Here is a 23,778-nt window from a genome sequence, read left to right on the forward strand (position 1 = left end):
CCCGCCCTACAGCCAATAGAAGAACCGCTTCGTCCCCCTCCCCGCCAATCGGGGCGCGGCTTATTGGCGGCTGCGAGGAGCGCTCGCCGTGCGCGCCCGCTCGCTGTAGAGCTGGGTGCCTGGCGCGGGGCAGCGCGTCCCCTCCTCCCGCGCTTTGTTGGTGCCTCGGCGGGCGGCGGCGGCGATGCCCGAGTTCCTGGCGGACCCCTCGGTCCTGACGAAGGAGAAGCTGAAAAGCGAGCTGATCGCCAACAATGTGAGCCTGCCGGGCGGCGAGCAGCGCAAGGACGTCTACGTGCAGCTCTACCTGCAGCACCTCACCGCCCGCAACCCGCCCGTCGCCGCGCAGCCCGACTTCTCCAGCGACGAGGAGCGGGAGCCCACCCCCATCGGCGTCCGGGGCCGCGGGGCCTCCGTCGGACGGGTGAGTGCCGCAGCGCCGCGCTCCTGGGGCCCTCAGCCCGCCTTCCAGCCCGGCCGCGGCTCGGGGCCCGCCTGGGGCGCAGCGCCTCCGCCCGCCCAGCCCCGGGGCAGCTCCGCCGAGAGCGCCTGAAGCGCGGCCACCGGCAAACAGCCCCACGTGGAAGGCTGCGAAAGAACAGCTTGTTTGTTTTGGTTAATGAAGTGCGCCGTTTCAGTACGGTCTGCTTAATGTAGCTGTCTGCTCCTACGGCTGAGCACGTGTTATAGAGCCAAGCGCCACTGCTGTGCTGTTAGGTGCCTTCTGGACGTAGTTCTTAATACCGTGCGTGTAGGGGACAGGGCAGCTGGTGCCACTGAGTTCTTCTCCCTTTAGATATGCGTGATTTTTCCCTTTCAATTTCTCACGAGAGCTATGTAAACGCTCGCATATCATTTAAGCGATAGTTCGATTCATAAATGAAAAGTAAGCGTGCTGTCTGGCCTTGTAAGAGATTGTCAGCTGCAGTTTAGATTTTTAGACGCTATGCTATTTGATTATATCTGCAATACTCCCTTTAAAAGCTCACTTGTAAAACAAGGGCACGGATCACTCTTTAAAAGATATTCCATACTTCAAACTTAAAAACAAAACAAAAACAACAACCAAGCATGCCAACAGTGCTTGAACTGATAAACTGAAAATTGCACCTATAAGATTTCTAACCAAATGGTTTGTCTTTTTCAACATCTGCCTAATTAAAATACTGGAGTTTACGTGGGAGAAATTGTATGCAAGACTTAACACTGAACTCAGCACTCCTTTAATATAGTGGTCTGCCTGTAGCATTTTTTAAGGTGCTTCTAAGTGTAATAGGATGAGCTTGAATCCAGGGTGTAAGCAGCTTGTGTTGGAAAGGAGTCCCTGGAGGTTTTGTTTGTTTTTCCCCTCCTTTCCTTTTTCCCAGGGCTTGAGCTTAAACAATTAGAGGTGGCTTTTCTGTTGTTTACACAGTGGGTGTTACTCTTACACTTTTACTTTTGTTAACAATGCCTGTAAGGCTTTCTGCTGCTCTTGTGTTAATTTCAGAGCAGTAAATTCCAAAATGTGATGGATGGTGCTGGTGGCAGCTGTTTGGATTTAAGCGTCCTGCGTCCTATCTGTGGGACTCTGTTATGGAAACTGAGTGAAATATCTTGATAAGATTAAGAGGTGACAGAAAGAAAAGCATTTCAGACTTCTGAAAGAGGGAACTGAAAACGTGGGGCAAAGGGAAGGTACCCTGACTGCAAAGCTCTGTGGAATTAATATAGGAATGCTGTATTTTATCTAAGTTGCTTTGTAAGGCCTGGAAACAAAGGTGGGTTTGGCGTTCTGTTTTTCTTTCCTCTGTGCAATTTGATTGTTTTATCTTGTGTATTTCTTTTAGGTGTATGCTTAAGAGGATGAGAAAAGTTGGTGCTGGGTGCCTTAGAAAGTAAGAGCAGTCTAATTTGTGGTGATACAGTAAAACGGATAGAAGGAACAAAATTGCAGTGCTCTACTTGTTCCACTTTTATTTGTGTTGGAGGTCTTAGATACTGTTGTGTTGATTTAAGAGGAAAATGTAAACCAGGTGTTGTAAACCTTTATAGGTCAACTGCATGGCGTCTTCCGTATCTCGTGGCATTCTAAAAGAAAAATTCAGAGCTGCTTAATTTAGAAGTTGCAGAGAACTCTTCAGTGCAGATGATGCAGTCGCGGCTTGTGTGAACTTGCTAAAAACCGTTGAATAGATTTGCATCTTCACAGAATCACAGAACGGACTGGGTTGAAAAGGACCACAATGATAATCTGTTTTCAACCCTCCTATGTGTAGGGTCGCCAACCAGCAGACCAGGCTGCCCAGAGCCACATCCAGCCTGGCCTCGAATGCCTCCAGGGATGGGGAGGGTTCTGGCCTGCTGTGATCTGTTATTTTTTTAAATTTCTTTAGATATGGGTTTTTGTTTTTTAAAGACTTTATAAAATTAAAGGAACTTGATGCAGAAAACTTGTTCTTGCTGCTGGGTAAACGAGTGCCTGATGCGTGGAGGGGGAAAGAGAAAAGGCCAGCAGTGCGCTTGGAGCAAAGAGGTGTTTTGAGTAGAAAGGAGCGAAGTGAGACCTGTCGCTGTGTCTCGAGCTGGCGCTTACTCACTCGGAATACCAACACGTGCGGCTTTGTGCTCCCACGCGCCCTGCCTGCTAAGTCCCGTCTGCCGAGGTTCAGCTGTCCGTCTCTTCGCTGCTCCGATCGGGCCCGGCCTGCCGGCGCTCTGCCAAGTGCATCGCGCGCCTCTTCGTGCGCGGAGCTGAGCCCGGCGCGGCCCCTCCGCCTTCGCCAGCGCGGGGCGGGGGCTGGAGGGCGGGGCCGGCCGTAGAAGCCCTCCTTCCCCTCTCCGCCGGGGTTTCTTTTCCTCCGAGTGTTTTTGGGAAACGAGTTTGGCGCGGCGCTCTGAGCGTCTGTGCTGCAGCTGCTAGGAAGGCGGAACTGTGTCCGAGCTACCTTTCTTAAAACAAAAACCTCAGTATGCTGGTGATGTGAAGCTGAGGTGGTGTAGGACAAGTGTCTTGCATCCGCAGTGATGTTGTTCTTGCTCGTGCTTGTTTATATTTCCTTTTTTTTTTTTTTTTTTTTTTTTTTTTTTTAATCCTGATACAGCAGTGAGCGTACAGGTGATTAAGATGAATGTCTGAGCAGACCCAACTTTAAGAGAGTTTTGTTCTGCAGAGTGTTTTCAGGCCCTGGAGATGCTTTGGAATGGCAACTCTTTAGGCAGACAGTGCGTTTTTTTTCTTTTCTTTTTGGAACCTGATGTTCACAACGGAAGTATTTTAGTGGTAAGAACTCGTGAAACTCAATCTTTTATGAACTGTAATGTGGTGCAGCATATTGCATGTACTGCAGTCTGCTATGCACAGGGTGTTGTCAAATACATAAAATTGGCTAAATCAAAGTAAACTTAATTATTGTTTCAAAGATCTCACAGGAAAGCTCTTTCAGAGTAACTTTCAAAATGTGAGCACTTCTCTAGATATAATGGTTATCTGTAGTTTTGGGGCGAGGTTGGATGTGTCTTTGCTTTAGTCACTTATGCTTACCATGAGAGGTAAGCATATAATGTCTTAAAATGATACTTCTCTGGACCTCACTTTCTGAAGTTGTCTAGAATATCCAGCTACTCTAGGCGTACTGGTGTGGATAGTTCTGTTTGTTCTGTTGGTTTTGTTTTGGAGGAGGCTGTTTCTCCCATTTCCCACAGTGTTGTGTGAGGACAGCGGCTGATACTGCAGAAACCTTTTTCCTGCAGGGGAAACTACTCTGTGTGGGTGCTTATGGTGTTGGTTGATCTTAAGCTGGATGTCTGGACAGCTATTTCTAGCTCAAAAGAGAAATAACTGCAAAATAGTATTTTTGCCTCTATAAGAGGTAGATGCTTTAAAGTCAATATCAAAAATATCATCTTGATGTTGCTGCCAAACAGGAGCTGTTCAGAGCTCAGAAGGTGTAGTTTTTCATGACCTCACTGGAGCTGTTCATATCTTCCTGAAAGAACTTTATGAAACACTGAGTGAAATTCTGGGCTTCTAAAATGGTGATTTGGGAAAGATCACTCAGATGTCTTCTCACTTATGCTTCTAAAGGTGTAATGAGGACATTTGGATATGAGATGTCTATTTATAGCTTTGTAGGAGACATCTATCAGGTAAAGATGTTCTTCATTTGTTTTAGTGAAATAGGCAGGTTTAAAAAAAAAAAAAAAAAAAAAAAAACCAAAAAAAAAAAAACAATCTAATTTCAGCTGTTAATGGTATGGCAGGAGTAATATCTGCAGCTGATATAATTGTACTGTCTCAACTACTTCCCTATTGGAAATGGGAAGAATGGTGAAACTGGATGGTTATGAAGATGAAGACCATGAAAGATGGGATTGCATGCTTGGATAGGTGAGAGAATGTGAAGTTCATGTGCTGCTCAGTGATCTGCTCGGTGTTTCCTGTGTGGCTGTATCTCCTGATTATGATGTACTGTACAGATGTGACCTAGAGGACACATCAGCAACTTCCCTTTGAGAGCTTTTAATTGCTTTTGAGCTCGTGTCAGTTTCTCAAGCTTTGTTTCCCGGTCAGTGATCCACTGTCTGAGTGGTGAGACCATCTGTTAGTTTGATTTCTTGATTTGCTTGTTCTCTGAACTTCTACTCTTTCATCAGATTCTCTGGAAACAGTTCTTCACCATGCAATATTCACCTGCTTTCAGGGCAGATGAATTCCCTGCACTGAGTAAAATGGAATTTAGTGTCTGGGGAGGAGGAGGAGGAGGAGGCGTAAGTCCATAATCTTATCATTTAGGACTGCTGCATTACATAGACACTGAGGTCTGGCATGTCCTTGCTAGGGGTAAAAGACAGAATTCTCAAAGCTAACTTTATCAACATCTCTGGATTAGCTGCTGTATAATTTCCTTTCCATTGTTTATTTTGTTTGTCATAAAGCTTAGTAAATAGTATTAATGTTCAGACTTAAAATTATACTATTGCAGAAAATGTTTGTATATAACTGAATAACAAGTGCATGGGGAATAGACCTCAGTGTTTCAACGTCCAAGCCTGGCAGCTGCAGTTGCTTATCTTTCCTGAGAGAAGTAAGTGTCACCAGGGGTGACACTGTGCAAACTGGAGAGTTAAAGAGCATCCTGTTGACATGATTTGGGCTTCTTTAGCCTGTCTTAACCTCATTCAGAGGAATAGTAAAGAAGCCCTGAGCCTTTCTGCTGCTGGTGATGAAGCTGCACCTGTTCGAGATTAAAGCCTTTGGATATCTTAATGTGGGTGCTATTTAACTCAGGATTTGAAAATACTTTTGATGTACCATAACTGTTTGCATAATGACTTCTTGATGGTGTTACTCCTGCTTGTCTGGTGGATCAGTTTTGGAAGCCAGTGCAGGTAGCAATCAGGTCTGTCTGACAAACTGACCTGTGGTTGTTGGATTTCTCATCAGCAGGAATAGTAAAGATGAGGTATGAATTAGCATAGCTTAAACTTTCTGCTCCTTCCCTGTTACTGAAGGAAGGTGGAAGGTTTCAGTGCAGCTGGATGATACTGAGAAGGTGACCTTTTCTTATTTTGTGTTTTCCTGTTGTTGTAGAACTGAGAGCTGTGTGGGAATCCCATTCTTATAATTCACTTAAGCGTTCGTTTGAAGGGTTGAGTATCAGCTGATCTAAAACTGAGCATGACAGGTACACTACCAAATTGCTATCTATTTAGTAGAAATGGATCTCTCTAGTGAAGTATGCTGATCCTCTTCTATTTTTTTCCTAGCAAATGGCCACGACTGGATGTCTTTTTCCTTAATGCTGCTAGCTCTGGTTGGGATTATGAGATCTTCTGATAAGGATTTGTGAGTCTGGGTAGAGTGCTGCAAGCATATTTACAGGATTATGGGCAAAGTACCACCTTACTTCAGCAAATCCTGGTATTCACCACAATTTTGTTTTAAATGCTTAAACTTTTAATTTTTCAAGTGTATGCAAGATGAGGAATATATGGGTGTTCTTTTGTTTGTGTTATCATTTCGAATGAGGGAAAAAATGATAAATTTTAAAGTCAGTCCTAAAGTCTAAAGTTTGACCTGTCTCTCAGGATACTCTCATGAATAAGTTGTCGTGCACAGAAAGTGCAGTGGTGCTTTGTAACGTGATAACAACAGTGCTGTTGCTGAGATTCATGCTGTCATATCACAGACAAGACAGGAAAAAAATTTTCTTGTACCTTTTGCTTCTGGGACTGATCCTTAGTGATTAAGCTGCAGCTTTTTACTTGTACAAGTGAAATCATTTGCTTCTGCTTAAAGGGGAATAAGTGTTCAAAAGTAAAAATTGAAGACATCACAGAACACACGATAATCAGTGTGTCTGGCTGTAGTATTGAAAGGCTCATTACTTTTGACTTTTCATTTTTCTGCTGCCCTCCTTTTTTGGTGAGGCTGACTGTTCTGATGGTTTCAGTTTGTGGTAACGTGAAGTGATACAGAATAATATAATGAGAAACGGTATTTGGAAGAAAATACTACTATTATATGTGAGTTTACTTGCATTGCTGGATCATATTACTGATAAGTTGCAGTACTGTCTGATGGAGATCTCTGTAAAGCATCTGGTAGAACTCCAAGTAATTCTTCTGCTGTGTATTTTCCATCAATACAGCCTCTTCTGTGACGTGTAGGTGATAGAAATCAATCATATCTTAAATGTGGTTTCCAGCTCTTTAAAGAGGCATTGGAATGTCACTTCCTGCACCATGCTAGTTTTCATATGAAATACAAAAGTATTATTCTAGTTAATCTGACCAGTGATGTGTGTGAACACTGGAGATGTCAATAGTCAGATCCTAACAACAAAACCCAGCGTATGTTTTGAAGCTCTTCACTGTTGCAACATTTCAATAGTCCAGGAAGTCCAGAGATGAAAATTCTTATTAATACAATAACACCACTTTGTGGTAAGTGTGTTATTTTAAAAGCAAATAAGATATTTTTTCATGATAAAGGAATGGAAGGGCAGATTCATACTTCATTTCATCAGTCACTAGACAAACTTGTCACTGACATTTTTATCCCTTCTTCAGACTGCTTGGAGACATTTTCTTGATTTTGAGAAACAGTACAAGTTCATGGGGATTCTGTTGCTTTTCAACTGTTAAGTTCATCATGCGAATGTTATAACAATCCAGGAGTTAAAGAAAGTCTAAGTTAATTAGGGAGGCATTTACTGGAAAATCTTATACGGTTGCTGTTCAGCTTTAAAATATCGAGAGTAAGCTTGCATGCAGACCAGTGGTAGAACTGGCAAAAATGCCTGTCTAGTTCCTATTGACTCATTTCGATGATCTTCTTACAGTCTTCTAGTGCTATCTTAGTAAATGCATCAAGAAAAGAGCTTTTAAGCTGTAACATTCATTCATGATTATTTGCATTTGGGATTTTAGGGTTTTCAGTAAGTAGCAAGAGACCCTGATAGCTCTTCTGAGCAATCAAGTTGAATCCTATTAAGTGTATTATTTGTGTATCTGTTTAGATACTACGACTTTGAGATACTGCTTTGAAGTAAGTTGTATTAGTTTCTTTTCTGTTGAGCAAGCAATTCCTAAGCATTTATTCTGCCATCGTAGCTCATCACCCTCTTGAAGATCTTGGAGCCTGGGAATGTCTGTGGTAGCAACATTTGTTCTACTTGGGAAGCCTTTGTGATCATTCTGGATGTTGTGGAAACAGCTAATTTGGGAGTAGCATCTTGGCAGGTTATTTTGATAACCATCTGCACATGATGGTGTGTTGCCAGAGTTCTTTGTAGGATTTTATCAGGATGCAGTACGAACGACCTGAGGAGATAGGCAGGGTATTGGAAGTTTGAGGGTGTTTTTGGCTTTGCCACTCCCTCTCTCATTTCATAACATCATGTAATCTCCCAGAGAATGTTAGTAGAAGAGGGGAAATAGGGATTTGGGGAACTTGATTGGGAGCGTGTGGTTACTGAGGAACTACTTCCATAATCATAGAGGAAGAGGTATTGACCTGCCAGGTAGAAGGATAGTAGAAAAAAGCCAATGGAATGTGAATATTTGTAGTTTAGAGTAGTGTTGGATGAACGTTTACAAGTTTACCTCTCCGATCATTGGACAGCAATCCTCTCCATTTGCATACCTCAAGTTAAAACATGGTCAGAATAATGAGTAAGATATTTATTATTATAGAGGCATCATATAATGGGCATTTCCTTTTATGAATAGGAAACATGTTTGTGTGTTATTTCATAGGTGTAAATGGTTTGTAGTGTTCGGTGTATGCTTTACTTTTAGTTGGGAACAGGTAGGAGAAGAATATGGCTACTTTTCTAATGGCTCTCTTAGCTGCCTGTGCCCTCAGAATAAAAACGTGTTCTGCGTTAACTGGAAACATTCTGCCTTTTGTTTTCACAGAAAGCCACAAAGAAAACTGACAAACTCAGGGCAGAGGAAAAAGATGACTTGGATGTAACAGAGCTCAGTAATGAAGATCTTCATGAGCAGCTTACGAAGTATGGAGTAAATCCTGGCCCAATTGTAGGTATGTCAACTAAACTAAACTTCAATGCCGAGTAGTCTAAGGTTCTTTGATAAGGTTACTTGTTAGTACCAATGCTATTGCAATTTTATTTTCACTAAAGATGTTTTCATTGAACTAAATACATTGAAAATGCTTGAAGCATTTTCCACATTCTTGTGAAGGCAAATTCGCAGTTTATTCCCCTTATGTTCTAGGCTAGCTATACTTGTTTCAACTCCTTTTCTGAAGCTGTGCAACTATTAAAGATCAGCACTGTGGAAATTAGGTCTGATACAGAGGTTGAGATCTGGAGCCTGCCTAAATAGCAAGTATACCTTACATAATAATTTAAGATCTGAGGGCAGAATGAGCATGGAACTTGTTCCTTAGGGCATTTCCTGCTCCCTGCATTCAGCATTAATGTTTTTCTTTTTTTTTTCTGGCCCCTTAACCTTGCATTCCATCCTGTACGCTGACCTACTTCAGCAGGGTGGATGGCAAAAACTCCCAGCTTAGTCCCCTGCCTTAGGCACTCTCCTGTAATACAAGATCAAAGCTCCTTGCCTTTCAGATTGGGTACTGATGGCAAGATAATTTGATTTTACAACTCTTCAGTAGGAGATAGTTTCATCTAGCACACTGAGCCTTCTGTGGAATGTGTTTGAAATAGAATGGAATTGCCAGTAGTAAAGTCTGGAGTCTTGTGTGTGTTCAAATAATTTGGTGCATAATATTTTCTGTTACCTGTTTCTGTATGTTTGCTCATTCAACCTCTTTCTCTTGGGTAGAGCTCAAAGCTCCTGGAAAATTCAAGTAACTACGCAGTCCCCTAGAAATATGTTCAGACTTGATTTTAAGTAAAAACTTCAGTTCCTACAGGGTGTGGATTCTGTTGTGACAGCTGTTTTTTATATATGTGTAAAGAAGACTTCTCAGAAGACTTCAGATAAGGCAGGACTTTGCTGTTGCTAGCAATGCAGGCACTGGTTATTTCTGCTTTGTTTTTTTGCTAGCACAGTCCTGATGTGAATGTATGTGACAGCTTTTTGTTTTAACTTCACAGCTGGATGCAGGAAACAGAAAGCTTCGTTCTTGTTGCTTACTTACACCACCTGTCATGCTTATTGGGCTGGATTTGAAAGCAGGGCAAATGTTAAACTAAGGAGAGAGATGTTAATTTCAGGATAATGAGGCTAAGATGACAGTATTGGAATCTGCATGGATGCTTGCCTTTGCAGTATCAATCTCATTAAGTTTTTGGGAGGGTGTGACAACTCATGTCGTGATGTGTGAAACAACATTATAGCAGACTGAGTTACCATCCTGTGGATGAATGCTCACAACAATAGGTGTACCAACACATCTCTGCTTGTCAGTTCTCTTGAACCAAACACTCAAGCCTTAGAGGTACAATTATATACCTAGATATACATGCTGTGGGTGTACAGACATGAAAAATACAGAAGAAGTGTATGGAAATTCCTGAGGAATACATAATAATGAAGTTCTAGCAGTCAGGCCAGGAAAGACCAAAGCTGCATCTCTAGCATGTATTCTTTTGCTACAGCTACTACAAGGAAACTTTATGAGAAAAAGCTGTTGAAACTGATGGAGCAAGGTCCAGAACCGAAGACACCTGTGCCTCTCCCAGTGATTTCTTCAACTACTGAGAACACCAGACAGAATGGAAATAATGATTCTGACCAGTACAGTGACAATGAAGAAGGTAAGCCTGAAGCAGAACTTGCATGCAAACTATTCAAGTTACTTATGAATAACACTTGGAGTAGAAGAAATATCTGAAGAGAGCATGATCTGCTGTTTGTTGAGGCTCAAAGATACTGCAGTAGACCATGTTGTTTGTATACTTCATGGAGTGCTAACACAGTGACCCAGGAGGTGTTCTGGGAAATGAAATTTTATTAGTAAACTGTTCCTTTCTTATTTGTGCAGTTTCCCTACAGATCTGAGCCTGTAAAAGTGCTAGGTGGAGAACTGGATATTAAGTGTTCAGTGTTCTTTGCACTTCAACTTTGAGTTTCATACGACACACACGCAGTAATTACCTCTATTTTGGGTTAGTGTGTCAGTGTTTAAGTTCATGCTTCTAAACACAGTTTAATTTCTTGCAGACGGTAATTCCTCTTATACTCTGTTCCTTAGGGACCTGGAGCAGGTTGACTGATTTATCTGAGTGGGTGGGTGTGTTGTTCCTACTCTTTTAATATTAAGAAATGATAAGGGCTGGAGAGGTAGAGTCTAAAGCACACCATGTATCTTACAAGAAGTAATGGTGTATGCTTTCAAGGAACATCGCTTTAGTTAAAGTAACTGCAATCTGATACTGGTTTCTAAGTGGAACAGCTGAAATAGTCAAAGATTGTCTGTCTGAATTATAGGACTTTTTTTTTTTTTTTTAGGACAGAACTCATGCATTGGGTCAGTTAAGGTCATTCTTCAGAAGATTGTGCCCTTCACTGGGGAAACTTAACCTATGCCAGGTTGTTTAAGGAAACAGTAGTCCATGAAGTTTGATACCTCTTCAAATTAGTGCAGTAAAATTCGTTTAAACCAATTGCAGTTTATCGATCAGTAATGTTATAGAAACCAGTTATTAAAACTCATTACAGATCTAAAGACTGAGCTGAGGCTTGAGAAGAGAGAACCTCTGAAAGGCAGGATGAAGACTCCAGTAACACTCAAACAAAGAAGAGTTGTTGAGCATAACCAGGTATGTTTTATTTAGTGGCATCTAGAACAGCCGCTAACTGCAGGCATTGTACTCACTAAACATAATCGTGTGTGTGATATGCTGTTCTTAAAAATTTGGTGGTGATCTTTGTTTTAAGAAAGCCTATTCTAATACAGCATGAAAATCTTGTGAATTAACTACATCTGCTGCTTTTTGCCTGTGTGTTAATGTTCAAAATCATGGTCTGCATGGTCACACTTGCCAGTGTGTGTAGCTCACCTTTGAGGGAAAACTCTAGGTAACCTTTACGTGTTTAAATTTCAAAATCTGACCGATAATAGGCTGGAGGAACTGATGTTCTGTTGCATATTTATAAATGACTTAAAAGGAGCAATTTCCTAAAAATAAATAAATAAAATCTGAAAATATTTTGTGAGAAATACTTTTAAATACTCCTGTACATCGTATTTCTATGTATTTTCGGTGCCTATCTAGAGATAAACAGAAGTGTGTGTACACTGGTCTGTTATTGTGGTTTAAATGTAACAATCTATAAAATAATGCATTTTTTATAGAGATATGTGTGTGTATATACACATGCAGCATCTCTGGTATCTATGGAATGCTTTTTCCTCGGCCACACTGAGCAGCCTTACTAGAATACACATGAATTTATTAGAAAACTCTTCCTTAGAAAAATAACTATTTTCAACTTCAAAGTATGTACCTCTTGTCCTTTAATATTACCATTAGTTCTCTTGGCCAAAGGAGGATTTTACAGAGGTGCCTCAGGCTTTCAAACTGCTGACTAAATACTGGATTCAGTGATTGGTGGCTGATCTGTTCTTATGATGTGACAGTGTCACTAAATATCCTGCTGCACAGCTTAGATTACTTAGGATATTTACAGTGTTACTCATCTGACCAATAAGTAGTGGAGTTATGCTACATTAAGAACTTGTCCAAAAAGCATTCAAGAGGGGAGCGATCTGACCTGTTAATAGCCTGATATTAGCAGATAAGAACGTTAAGAGAGTAGTCTTTTCTCAAGATTGTATAGGATGGTAAATGCCATATTGCTCCTATTTAGGTGGAATATCACCTACAGCAGGTAATGCACAGCTCTGTGTGTTACAGTTACTGGGTTCCTCTGCTACTTCTGCTTATATTTGACTGTATTCTTAGGGGTGCAGACTAAACGTATCTTTCTTCTACAGATGAAAACAAACACAGTTCAACACACAAAATCAGTGTTCTTTAACATAATCAATTTGACCTCATGATGGTCTTTATAATGGGTATCAGAATCATAAGGTTCTTCTGTTTTAGGAATTATTCTTTTCTAAGTCACTGTCCATCCAAAAATCCCTGCTAGCTTCAGTGTGGTGGAGGTGTTTAATTTAGCTGTCAACAAATCTTTGTAATCTTCAGGTACCTGCTTCCTTTTTGTGTGTTTTTGTAGTATTTTTTGGTGGAGAGGAATTATTCAATTCTTAAATATAATTTTGCTGTAATAATACTAAGTTATTACTCTATTTGCTCTTGCAATCTTTTGTCTGTGGTATAGATGTTATATTTTTGCAGTTTGCATATTTTGAATACCAGTAATTAATGAAAGGAGTATCTCTTGAAATGCCATCTTTGCAAATTAGTCAAAACGACAAATTCTTGAAGAACCCTCAAGTTTGTTAAAGCTTTTGCCTTTAAACTTGTGACTGCTGCTTTAAAAAAAAAAAAAAAAACTTATAATTTCTTGAGTCAAAGAGAAAGCAAAACTCGAAATGTTTTTGGCTAGCAAATAAAATTGGAAGATTTGGAAGATGGTAACCTTTTATTTCTTGTGAAATGGGGTCTCTAGATTGCATCTAATTCTGCAGAATGCGTATGGCCACTTGACACATCATTTGCAACTTCTGTTTGCTGTCTGGCAATGAGTCAAAGATTGAAGCTCTGAAGAGTGGTGGGGCTAAACTGGTTGGCAGTGTGATGTGAACAGCTTATTAGTCACTTATGGATCCCAAGCTGCACTATTCTTAGTGTAGATGTATGCTGTCTTCTGGTGCTGAAGGCTTGGCACTGGTGGATGTTAGTGTTCTTTCTTATGAGTGCAGATAAGAAGTCTATGGAGGTTGGTGTAAAAACCAGAGGAGGAGGTGAGTGGGAGGCATTGACTCGTCTTATCAGCTGGTTAGCAGCAATGGGCCAGATGAATTTGAGTCCTGCCCTTTGTGCCTAATTGCCTCCTCATAGTGAACTAAGTAAGTTGGAAGAAAACACTAACTTTGAATGTATTCTGCCAGGCAGGTAAATATAGAGTTAGATTTGGGAAGTGTGGGCTTAAGGCCACATAGTAGGTAAGAAACGGGTGGATTAAGCCATGTAGATGTTAAGGAGTCCTTAGAGCTTAGAATTATTTGCTCCTGTGACATTTCTACAGTGGCATTCTGGTTGTGCTGTGTTCCCCTACTCTTCTTTACTCTGTTTTTTATTACCTGTGTAACGACTTCATGGATATCAAACATGCATGCTGTAGTTGCTGACATACACATCTATTGTGTGTATGCCATGTGAAAAGCACAGAACTGTTAGTTGGTAAGTGATAGATCAGGTAACATCATTACCTGTGTCACTTGAACACGTGTTCTGAATGATGCTTGTAAACATCATTATTATGCTTCTAAACATCATTATTGCATCTTTCTGACTATATACCAGGGTACTGGTGTATCTAAATATTACACTTCAGTAGGGTTTATTTACTTCAGGTATTTGTTGTAGGATAAGCATAGAACACCTGTTCAATTAATGATGGAGATAGCTGTGACTGAAGACATAAATACTTTTTCTAGTCTAATGAATAGACTCTGTTGAAGTTGGGATGGGTCTCATGCAGTACACTTAGTCTTGTCCTGGATTTTTCATGCAAGATTTCCCTGGTACTTAAAATGCATGACTTTCAACCATCTGAGGAACTCAGTACGTAGGTTCTTAATTACTGAAGACTTCTTTAGAGAAAAGTTCCTAGAACTACTAATGAAGAGCTCCCCCTGGAGCTCTCCATTTGTAGGACAAGAAAATTGTCTTGCATTCTTGAGCAGAATTAGAGTCGACCTTCTCTGAAATTAGGGGCTTTTTTTTTTCTAAAGCTTCTGAGGAAGAACACCTCAAATAGAAAGAGGCGACATGATAGAATGTTGCAAATTAAGCTTTTCTGAACAGGGGGATGTGAGAAGCTAGTATCTAGTGAATGTATAAGCAGGGATTAGGAGACCTTTAATCAGAAGTATGTTTAAATTTGAAAGTATCACAGACATAGGCTGAAATATATAGATTCTGTATGAAATATCTGAATCTATTTGGACTTGAGATGAGTTCATAAATATGTATCATTCAGTTATCAGACTATTTCAGCAACTTTGAAGTATAGCAAAACACTTGTGCTCCCTCTGCTGGTTATGTAGTAGCTGTAATACTTCTGTTCAAAGTTATAAAGCTGCTCAGCTTCCAGTTTCACTAGAGTAACTTCAAAGATACACATGGGAAACTGAGAAGGGTGGTGGTGTACTTATTTATTAAGGGATAATGAAGGATCTTTCAGCCTATACTCTGAATGCACTGTTTTGTGGGCTAATTCTTCCAGTGAAGTTATTTTGATGCACCAGTCTGTGTTACTCCCATCAACACCAAATGTAACTTTCAAAAACTTGGTAATGCACCAGTGCAAGAGATGCATAGATTTCATTATTGACAAAGGATTTTTCTCTAATTGTTTTTAAACAAACAAAATCTTAGGTCTATTTTAGAAGAAGCAGGCAGTCTCTTGTCTCCCTTTCCTTCTAGATTTATGCTTGGAATTAGATTTGAGGAAGATTTTAAGTGTAAAACTTGCAGTAAGGCTGTGGGAATTGATCTATGCTTCCTTCTGGCTATGAAAGTCTGGCACTTTGCTATTATTTGGCTTTATTATGAACTGTTTTAAGCTTGGCCGTTTAAACCCACAGTTGAGTGACTTTTATCATTGTGGAAACTTCTGAGATTGTAAGAACATCTCCCTTTTCCTCTTTCTGGAGATGAGATCTTGTTAATATGGAGGTGTCTGTGTCTGAATTGTCTGCAGGAGAGAATACATTTGTGGGTTGAACAAATTATTGCATTCTGCTTATAATCATAAGTTGTTGGTGGTTTTTTTTTTTTTTTTTTGTAGGGAGATAATGTAACAAGCCTAGAAGTCAGCATATCCACTCTCTGATTTTCAGTACTTGAAGCATCAGTGATTTCATGCTATTGCAGTGAGAAGATCAACGTTTTTACTGTTAGGTATCATCCAGTCAGCTCAGTATTTGAAAAACAGTTGACTCTAAGTATTGTAGTCATCACTGCCCATTTAGATAGCTAGATGTTATTGGATCCAAGGTTACTGGGTTTCTTCAGTTTGTTTTCAGTGTGGGGTGTTTTGCTTTTAGTTTTAGATGTTTGTTCTGGAATATGTATGCTATTTTGGCTTTTGGTTGTGTGTATCCAATGTTGAGAGCTGGCTTTCATGTATTTGATCATGTCTTTGATACTTGAATAGACTTATTCTCAAGATGAAGTTACTGAGACTGTCTGGACAAGTGGATCTTCAAAAAGTGGACCTCTTCAGGCATTTTCTAGGGAGTCTACAAGAGTGTCAAGAAGAACACCAAGGAAAAGGGTGATGAGAGGCTTATTATAATAGAAAAGCTTATTTTTTTTCACTATTAGGGTCCCAGTGGCTATTTTATTCAACTGTTTTCTTTTGTTTGTTTTAAACAAACAGGTGGAAGCTACAGTACAGTTGCCTGTAGATGATGCTGTTATATCAGAGAGTACTCCCATAGCTGAAACTATATTGACTGCAAGCAACGAAACCCTAGTAAATATGCTTAGTAAATATATTTAACGAATAATGCAAGTAGTATTTTTCTGTAATACCTGTATAATATGCCTTTACTGACAGAATTGTTTTAAACAGGCTGTTTTTAAAGAAAGTAAGACTTCTTATATTCAGTAGCTGTGGAACCATATGTTCAATAGCTATATTAGTGCCTAGTGGTGCTCACTTTGAGGTGGGACTAGGTAGACACATAGTTTCATGTCTTTTTTTGGGGGGGAGGGTTGAGAAGATCCGCTTCAAAAGTTCAGATCTCTTCTTAATTTAAGTATGTATAGAATATCTGCTATATCTGCTTTAAAGCTTGGCTTTTCTTGTGAACTAATTAGCTTCTATGTTTCTAAGTGGCTTAAAATAAACTATTTATTTAGAATGATAAGCATTGCATTTCCTTTGCTTATTTCAGAGTATCTGTTACATAACCTTCAGTGAATTCCTAACACATATATATTTGCTGCAGATAAGGGTTTTGTTGTTTAGTTCTGTCTCCCTTCCCCATTTTACTTTGTGTTTTGGTTAATTCTGAGTTTGAACAATTTTGAATCTCGGCAGGTTGGCAATAGGGTGCCTGGAAATTTCAAGCATGCAGCTCCTACATTGTCAATCAGTGAACCCTCAGACATGCCCAGAAGAACACCAAAGAAACCACTGATGACAGCTGAAGTAAATTAAAACTTAGACTGTTATTGCTTACTCTCTTTGAAGAAGGTTCTTGTGTGTATGGATTTATTCTGTAGTACAGAAGGGGTGGAGGGTCTCATTGCCCAGGTGGACGTGGTAGTGAAACCAAGCTAGCATTGTCATATGACATCAAAAAGAGTGTATATATTTTTTCTTATCCTTCCTTGTTTTTGTAAGGTGGAACGAATCCTCCTTTAGATTATTATTTTACCTATCGTTGTGAAGAATATACTTTTTTCTTTTGAACTATATAAGCAGTTCAAAGAGTGAAATTGTTATCTAGCTCTGATCTTATAAATCAACATATCGTGGAAAAAAAGTGCCTTACCTGAAGGACTAAAGTGATGGGGTTACTTGAAATCAAACATCAGAATTTAGAAAGCAACTGTAGATTTGTTAGCTACCAATAAAGAAAATCATTCTTATACTCTGTTAGCCTATTCGAGCTGTTGAGATTATTTGGATAAATGTCTAAAGTGCTTGAGAGTATATGTAATAGTAGTTATTAATGTAGTACTGAATTACTGTTGAATTTTACAGTACAAAATAATAGCTGGCTGAATTTAAATGGAGTTCATTGCTCCACGTAGATATTTATATAAAACTTGCATTAACGCTTGTGAAGCCCGTTCTACCAATGGATCTGAGATTTATTCCACAGGCTACTTTATTTGTTTATAAGAACTACTGCAGTTTAGGCTTAATTGTCAAATAAGGTGGTTGTGGAAAAAGTTGATACTTTATTTCAAACTGCATAGTATTTCACTGTACTATGGCATTGTCTGTTACAGCAGAAAGAGACAGATTGCCCACGTCAGTGCTTGGTTAATCATGTTGGCCGCAAACACTCCTATGATGTGCTCAACACAGCCATGATAGAGGTGATTGGTTAAGTTTTTTGATCATCTAGATCATTGGCTTGCAGATGTATTGCATTTATGGCATATTCTTTATCTTAAAGGAAACTGAGGAGAGCAGTGAATACATTGAGACACCAAAAGTGACCAGACAGCTGCCAATAATTAAGGTTAACTAACTTTTAAAACTCAGGAATTAAAGTTCTTAAATGTCACTGGGTGGCTCAGATGCTTCCTTACAAACTGCACGTGGTTATGGACACTGAGATAGTTAAGCAGGAGCCTATTGTTTTGAATTGTGTTAGGCTGATAATGGTTTTTGTTTTCCTAGGTGCCAGAGAGAACTCATACAGAAGAACGAAGAGTAGAAAGGGATATTCTGAAGGAAATGTTCCCTTATGAAGTATCAACACCTACAGGAATTAGGTATTGCTGAAGTCTGTGGGGGCTTGTTTCTTACTTGTTGAGAACTGTTTGAGCTGAGGAGGGTCTGTTGATTATATTGCTAGATTTCAGAGGAATGGTTTTGCAATTCTGACTTAGTGGCAGTTGAGACAACTGTTGAGCTCTTCTGTTCTGCATATGTGGTTTTATTAGCCAAAAAAGCCTTTTCTTTATTTGAAACTGGGGAGCAGGGGAATAGGGGGTAGCATTATAACATAATTACAGTAGTAACTTGCTGGAGGTTAAATGGGAAAGACCTCTCTGTGGCTCCTAGTATGTCTAGATTACAACTGTTTTAGTCCCTGCTGTTAGTTAAGAGAAGGTCTCCCAGCATAGATTTGAGATTTTTTTTTTGAAAGCAAAAAGTAATTTTCAAATAGTCTTTTTCTGTTATGTGATTGATCCTATTGTAGTCAAGCATTACTGTAGTGCGAATAAAGCTGGCTTTGTGAACAGAAGGACTAATACTGGAAACTTAGTGCTTTAACAGAAAACTGGAATAGCCCTCTGGATAACTAAGCAGTTGATACAGCTCACTGCCCCCCTTAAGAATATTGGCTGCTACTGCATACTGATGTCTGAAATTGGGTGGGGGCTGTGGCGTCATAGCTGTTTTCATTGGAAATCTTTCTAAATTTGTTAGGAAGCAAAAGATGATAGTAATGGATAGAAAAAATTAAAATAAAGAAAACACAGCATAATTTCTAACAAAAACAGTGCAGGCAAGACTTAATTCAAATAGATTAATTACAACGGATTCTTGCAGTGTTTCCTTAATCCTTACTGCCTTATCATTTTGCACAGTGCACTGGCTTGGACATCAGTGATGTTTTAATGGCCTGAGACAATTTTAGGTTTAGAAGTCCTGGAAAGACTGCAGAAGTGATCAGTTAAAATACAGGTGCAGATGCTTCGTGGCATTTTATTTCTTATCATAATTAGAGTATCCACATAGGCCGACATAAAGTGGCATTTGAGTGTTTATTTAAAGGGATATTTATTTGAACTCTGAATGGTTAACCTCAATCGTATGCTACTCTCTAAGGCATTTGTAGACAGGTATTTCAGGTACTCTGTTCACTGAAAATGATTTATAGTTCTTCAGCTATGCTAAGATTCTCTTGTATACTTTAGATTGCTCTTTCAAACACAGAGGTGTTTTTTGTTTTCTAATTAACAGTGCTAGCTGCCGTAGACCAATCAAAGGAGCTGCTAGCCGGCCTATCGAGCACACTGACTTCAAAATGGATGAAAGTTTCTTTAAGTATGCTCCAAAATATAGTACCTCAAGTGACATCAAGTCTGAGAAACCTTCAACAAAAAAAGAACGCTCCATTCCCCTGTGGATAAAAATTCTTCTCTTTGTTCTTGTTTCAGTCTTCTTGTTTTCAGTTTATCAGTCGATGGAAACTAATCAAGGAAATCCTTTCTCTAAATATATTCAGATGTTCTCTCAGGACGGTGCCAAATGAGTATCTTTCTGAAAGGCACACCCAATTTTGATCTCCTGTTTTTAATTGTAGAGAACTCTCCTGCCCTCTCATCGGCTCAAGGACTACTTATAAATGATGTGATTGGAACCTGATAAATTTGGATAAACGAAGCAAACTAATATTAAATGGACACTGGTAATTTTCTGGACTTTGGACTAGTAGGAGATCACTTTGCCATAGGAGTAACATTTTTATTTTTTTTTTCAGGTCTTTGAACTTTTGTAGGCTTTATTTTTTTAATGTGGACATCCTTTAAATTCATTTTTGAGAAACTGTATATTTGTTTTTGCGGGAACTTGGAAGCTGAGAAGGGCAAAAATGTACTAAAATGTGAAGCTGTGTTTTTAAAGCTTTTTCATTGTGCAGGGAAGAAGTTGTACTTTTGTCTTGGTAGATCTTGATAGATTATGAAGGGAGGAAGATTTGTAACAAGGGAATGAGGGAGATGCATTTTTGTATGCATTTTTCAGTAACAAATTAACTGAATTTGATCTTTTAGGAAGTAGGGAGAGTACAACAGGCTTTTCTGTAGGTTACTGTAACTTTTTAGTAAATGTAACTGTAAACTTGTTCGCATTTCTGTAAAAGTCTTAGTATCATATTAGTAACTGTTTAAGTGTAACATTTAAATGTATCACTTCATTTCAGTGCTTACAGTGTTGTAGGAGTTCAATATAAATTGGCAACAGTTGTCTTAGAGGAACTTATTTATTAGTAATATGCGTGGAAAATAAAAATTGCATCAAATACAATTTGCTACTAAATACTTTTTGGGGGTAAAAGTTGTTACCTAAGGTAGTCTAAATTCCAACTTTTAGCAGTGGTCTTTTTTCTTAATGTAAGGTCCTTCCATCACAGCTTTGTGATTATCTTTGAATATTCATGTAGAGAGGTATTCTCAAAGTGTGAAAATTCCATATGAAGTTTTATTCTTATATGAAGAGGGCATTGCTGCATTTTCTTCTACAATTTCATCTTCTGAGGTGAGATTTACTACATTCATGCAGTTGAGTATTTTTCTCAGTGGAAGCATGCTAAAACACTCAATATTGTATAACTTAGTTGAGCAGGCAGCTGACTTCACTACTACCAATGAGGAGTGATAAGCAACAACTTTTAAATTGAATGTATTCATTTTGATGTGCTTAAATCCGCAGCATACAGATGTTCAGTCTCATTGCTTCGTACAAAAATGCAATAAAATCATACTTATTCTTGAAGTGCTACTTATGAAAAGCTGAGAACTTTAGTTAATGGTCTATTTTTACTATAGGTACAATTATTGTGTAGACTAGATATGGGAGAACATTACTTTCTGTGACCTTTGGGACAAAGATGGTAATTTGTAGCAATGCTATAGGTTTCTTCTGTTAAGATTTAATGTTTTTTTCCTTTATCTGCTTTCTGAGTAATCCAATTAGCTGAACTTGTGTCCATGCTATAGAAAATTGTAACTCATGACATTCACTTTTTTGGTGTCAAACTGCAGAAAAATAAAAATGATTTTAATGTGTGTGGATTTTCCTTACCAAAATAAATGCATTGCTGGAAAGAAGAAAGCAAATGAAAGTCAACCCGTGCATCAGTCGTTGTGTTTCGTGCTGCTGTGTTATTTCATCTTTATGAAAGTGGATTGTTCTGGTAGTAAAACTAGAGCTATCAACAGGTGGTAAGGGAGAATAGTCATAATACTTGCACCGTAAATATTACCACTTAAATATTTGGCACCATTATTCTTTAGCATATGTTATCATTTTAATTTGAACAGAGGAAGTTACTTATTTTTCAGTACTCAAGGAATTTCCTTTTCATTTTTCATCCTACTATGCAATACATGTTAATGTGAAATTATCTTTTCTAGCTATATGAAATACTTTCAACCACTTTCAGGGATACTGTTGTTGTTTTTAAACAGCAATAAAACCCAACAACCTGCAATGCAATTAAATGCCATCATTTTTTTTTTTCATTTATATGCTACTTGAGGGGTTCTTCAAAAGATACCTCTCAACTTCAGTGTTACTTCATGGAAAGTAAAGATTTCTTCACATAAGTCCTTAATCTGCATGCAGTTTGTTGTTGGGAGACACTGTATCTTACAGGAAAAAAATGTCTGTCTTCTTGGGGCATTCAATATTGTGAGAGCTTTACCAACACTGCTAGAGTCAACACTGCCAGTCATATAATTGCATGGGTAACACACATAGTAATAGCACAAGTAGCTGAATGATTGAATGTGCTTAAAGTATCCGAAATACCACTGTCTAAATTATACTGAAGTATGCTCTGTTCTTTATATGAAAGTGGTGAAGTGCTGCACTTGTACTTTTCCTTTAAAAAGAAAATAAATAACAAAATTCCTTGGTTTGTTTTTTTTTTTTTTTTTTTTTTTTTTTTTTTAGGCAAAACTGGGTTAAATTTTCATCAGCAGTAACAAAATGGAGCAGATTTGTGGACTGGTACTTGCTTAACTTTTTCTTAAGCTTTTTCCCATTAAACGATGTGCTGATAATGTGCATCAAGTCTCAGGAGTCTGCTCTCAAGCTGTGAAGCACTAGGTGAAATTGCCAGCATTGGAACTTAATTTTATGGTACCTGACCTATTGTAAGGCCTGGGGAGTTTACTTAATACGTTAAAGATCCTCCTTGAGAGTTTCTTGTCTAAGTTAGAAATCTGTGTGTGGTTTGAAATTTAGATTGTGCTTAAGTAAGAAATGATGTGAAGGAATGTATTTTTTTCCTCCAGAGTTTACTTGCTAGCAGTATATGTGTACTGTACAACAGAATGCTGTGTGTTTTGTAGTGGCACAACCTACAAAAGTCTCCATGATAACAACAGTCCTCAGTTTGTGCAAATAACTTCTCAGATGATTCTGTGGATGGAATGTCTTTGGAAAAATAAAATTGATTTGTTCAGATTTAGAACAGAGGAGTCCAAAAATAATGTCTTTTATAATGGAGCTCCATAGGGAGGCATTTCAGCAGAAAAAATGCAGATGCTGCAAATGAAGCTTGGAAAATTGTGTGGGGTACATTGTCTGGTGTTTTTTGCTTGCTTCACCTGACTGTAATAGATAAAGGGTAGGTTGTGATGTTTAATTTTAAAACCTTGTGTTTATGAGCTTGTTTTTCAGCATAGTCTTAGTTATCGTAAGGGATTTGACCCTGTGGGTTCACCAAAATGTTAGGTCTGTGGAAAGCTCTTGTAAAACAGGAGCTAAAGGAGGAGGAAAAAAAAAAGTGAGTGTTAATAACAGAAATATGGCTAGGAAAGCTGTGCAGTAGCCAAACTGGTATACTCCTATCTACCCAAAATTTGAGAAGATACAGACAGATTTAAATAGAAGAATTTAATTTACAATGACTGTTTTTACTGTGAATTTGAAAGAGGCAGACACCAAAGCATAGTCTTGAAAGACAATTTTTTATTGCTGCCTTCACTGTGTGCCAGGAATCAGATTCACTTGATCAAATTGCAGGCTTTTGCTATTTTATTATTTCAGATCTAGAAAAAGTGAAGGGGTTTTCCGCATAAAATGGAAGGCATTCAGCAGAAACATGTGTTATTCCTGTACTTTCACTAGGATGTTAGGCTCTACTCAGCTCTTGTGAGGCCCCATCTGCAGTACTGTGTCCAGGCCTGGGGCCCCTGGTACAGGAAGGACGTGGAGCTCCTGGAGCAGGTCCAGAGGAGGGCACTAAGATGATCAGAGGGCTGGAGCACCTCTCCTGTGAGGAAAGGTTGAGAGAAGTGGGGTTTTTAGCTTGGAGAAGAGAAGGCTGGGGGGAGAACTCATTGTGGCCTTCCAGTACTTGAAGGGAGAATATTAGCAGGAAGGGGAATGGCTGCTTATGAGGATGGATAGCGATAGGACAAAGGGGGAATAGTTTTAAACAGACAGAGGTTTGGATTAGATATGAGGAGGAAGTTTTTCACGCAGAGGGTGGTGACACACTGGAACAGGTTGCCCAAGGAGGCTGTGGATGCCCCATCCCTGGAGGCATTCAAGGCCAGGCTGGATGTGGCTCTGGGCAGCCTGGTCTGGTGGTTGGCGACTGCACAGAGCAGGGGGTTGAAACCTGATGATCTTCGTGGTCCTTTTCAACCCAGGCCGTTCTATGATTCTTTGACTTGTAATACTATTTGTTAATAGTGCAGAGGTTAGAAGTTAATTTTCAGCTAAAACCTC

General features: G+C 39.1%; 1 protein-coding gene across 7 annotated transcripts; it reads left to right on the top strand.

Annotated features, from left to right (window-relative positions):
• Nucleotides 1–137: 137 nt before the first annotated feature.
• Nucleotides 138–21,162, top strand: TMPO (thymopoietin). 7 transcript variants are annotated; one of them, XM_042816049.1, is made up of 11 exons: nt 140–424; nt 8,404–8,530; nt 10,077–10,235; nt 11,140–11,240; nt 15,775–15,894; nt 16,000–16,095; nt 16,666–16,776; nt 17,586–17,675; nt 17,756–17,821; nt 17,983–18,077; nt 19,276–21,162. In XM_042816049.1, the coding sequence occupies exons 1-11, from the start codon at nt 185–187 to the stop codon at nt 19,565–19,567; spliced, it is 1,497 nt and encodes a 498-aa protein (XP_042671983.1). In that variant the 5' UTR covers nt 140–184; the 3' UTR covers nt 19,568–21,162. The 7 variants fall into 7 exon arrangements, with proteins under 7 accessions (XP_042671988.1, XP_042671985.1, XP_042671983.1 ...); XM_042816051.1 differs by lacking the exon at nt 15,775–15,894 and having other exon boundaries at nt 139–424; XM_042816050.1 differs by lacking the exon at nt 17,756–17,821 and having other exon boundaries at nt 141–424.
• Nucleotides 21,163–23,778: the final 2,616 nt, after the last annotated feature.

The sequence above is a fragment of the Centrocercus urophasianus genome, unplaced genomic scaffold (assembly GCF_019232065.1).
Source record: "Centrocercus urophasianus isolate 14NV4802_14NV808 unplaced genomic scaffold, USGS_Curo_1.0 seq_15, whole genome shotgun sequence".
Lineage (NCBI taxonomy): Eukaryota > Metazoa > Chordata > Aves > Galliformes > Phasianidae > Centrocercus > Centrocercus urophasianus.

Bases quoted from the DNA above. Each gene is read 5' to 3' on its own strand.
- TMPO (XM_042816049.1), top strand. From the start codon at position 185: ATGCCCGAGTTCCTGGCGGACCCCTCGGTCCTGACGAAGGAGAAGCTG. The intron at 10,236-11,139 runs GTAAGCCTGAAG...AACTCATTACAG, and splicing joins GTACAGTGACAATGAAGAAG to ATCTAAAGACTGAGCTGAGG. The intron at 17,822-17,982 runs GTTAACTAACTT...TTGTTTTCCTAG, and splicing joins GACAGCTGCCAATAATTAAG to GTGCCAGAGAGAACTCATAC.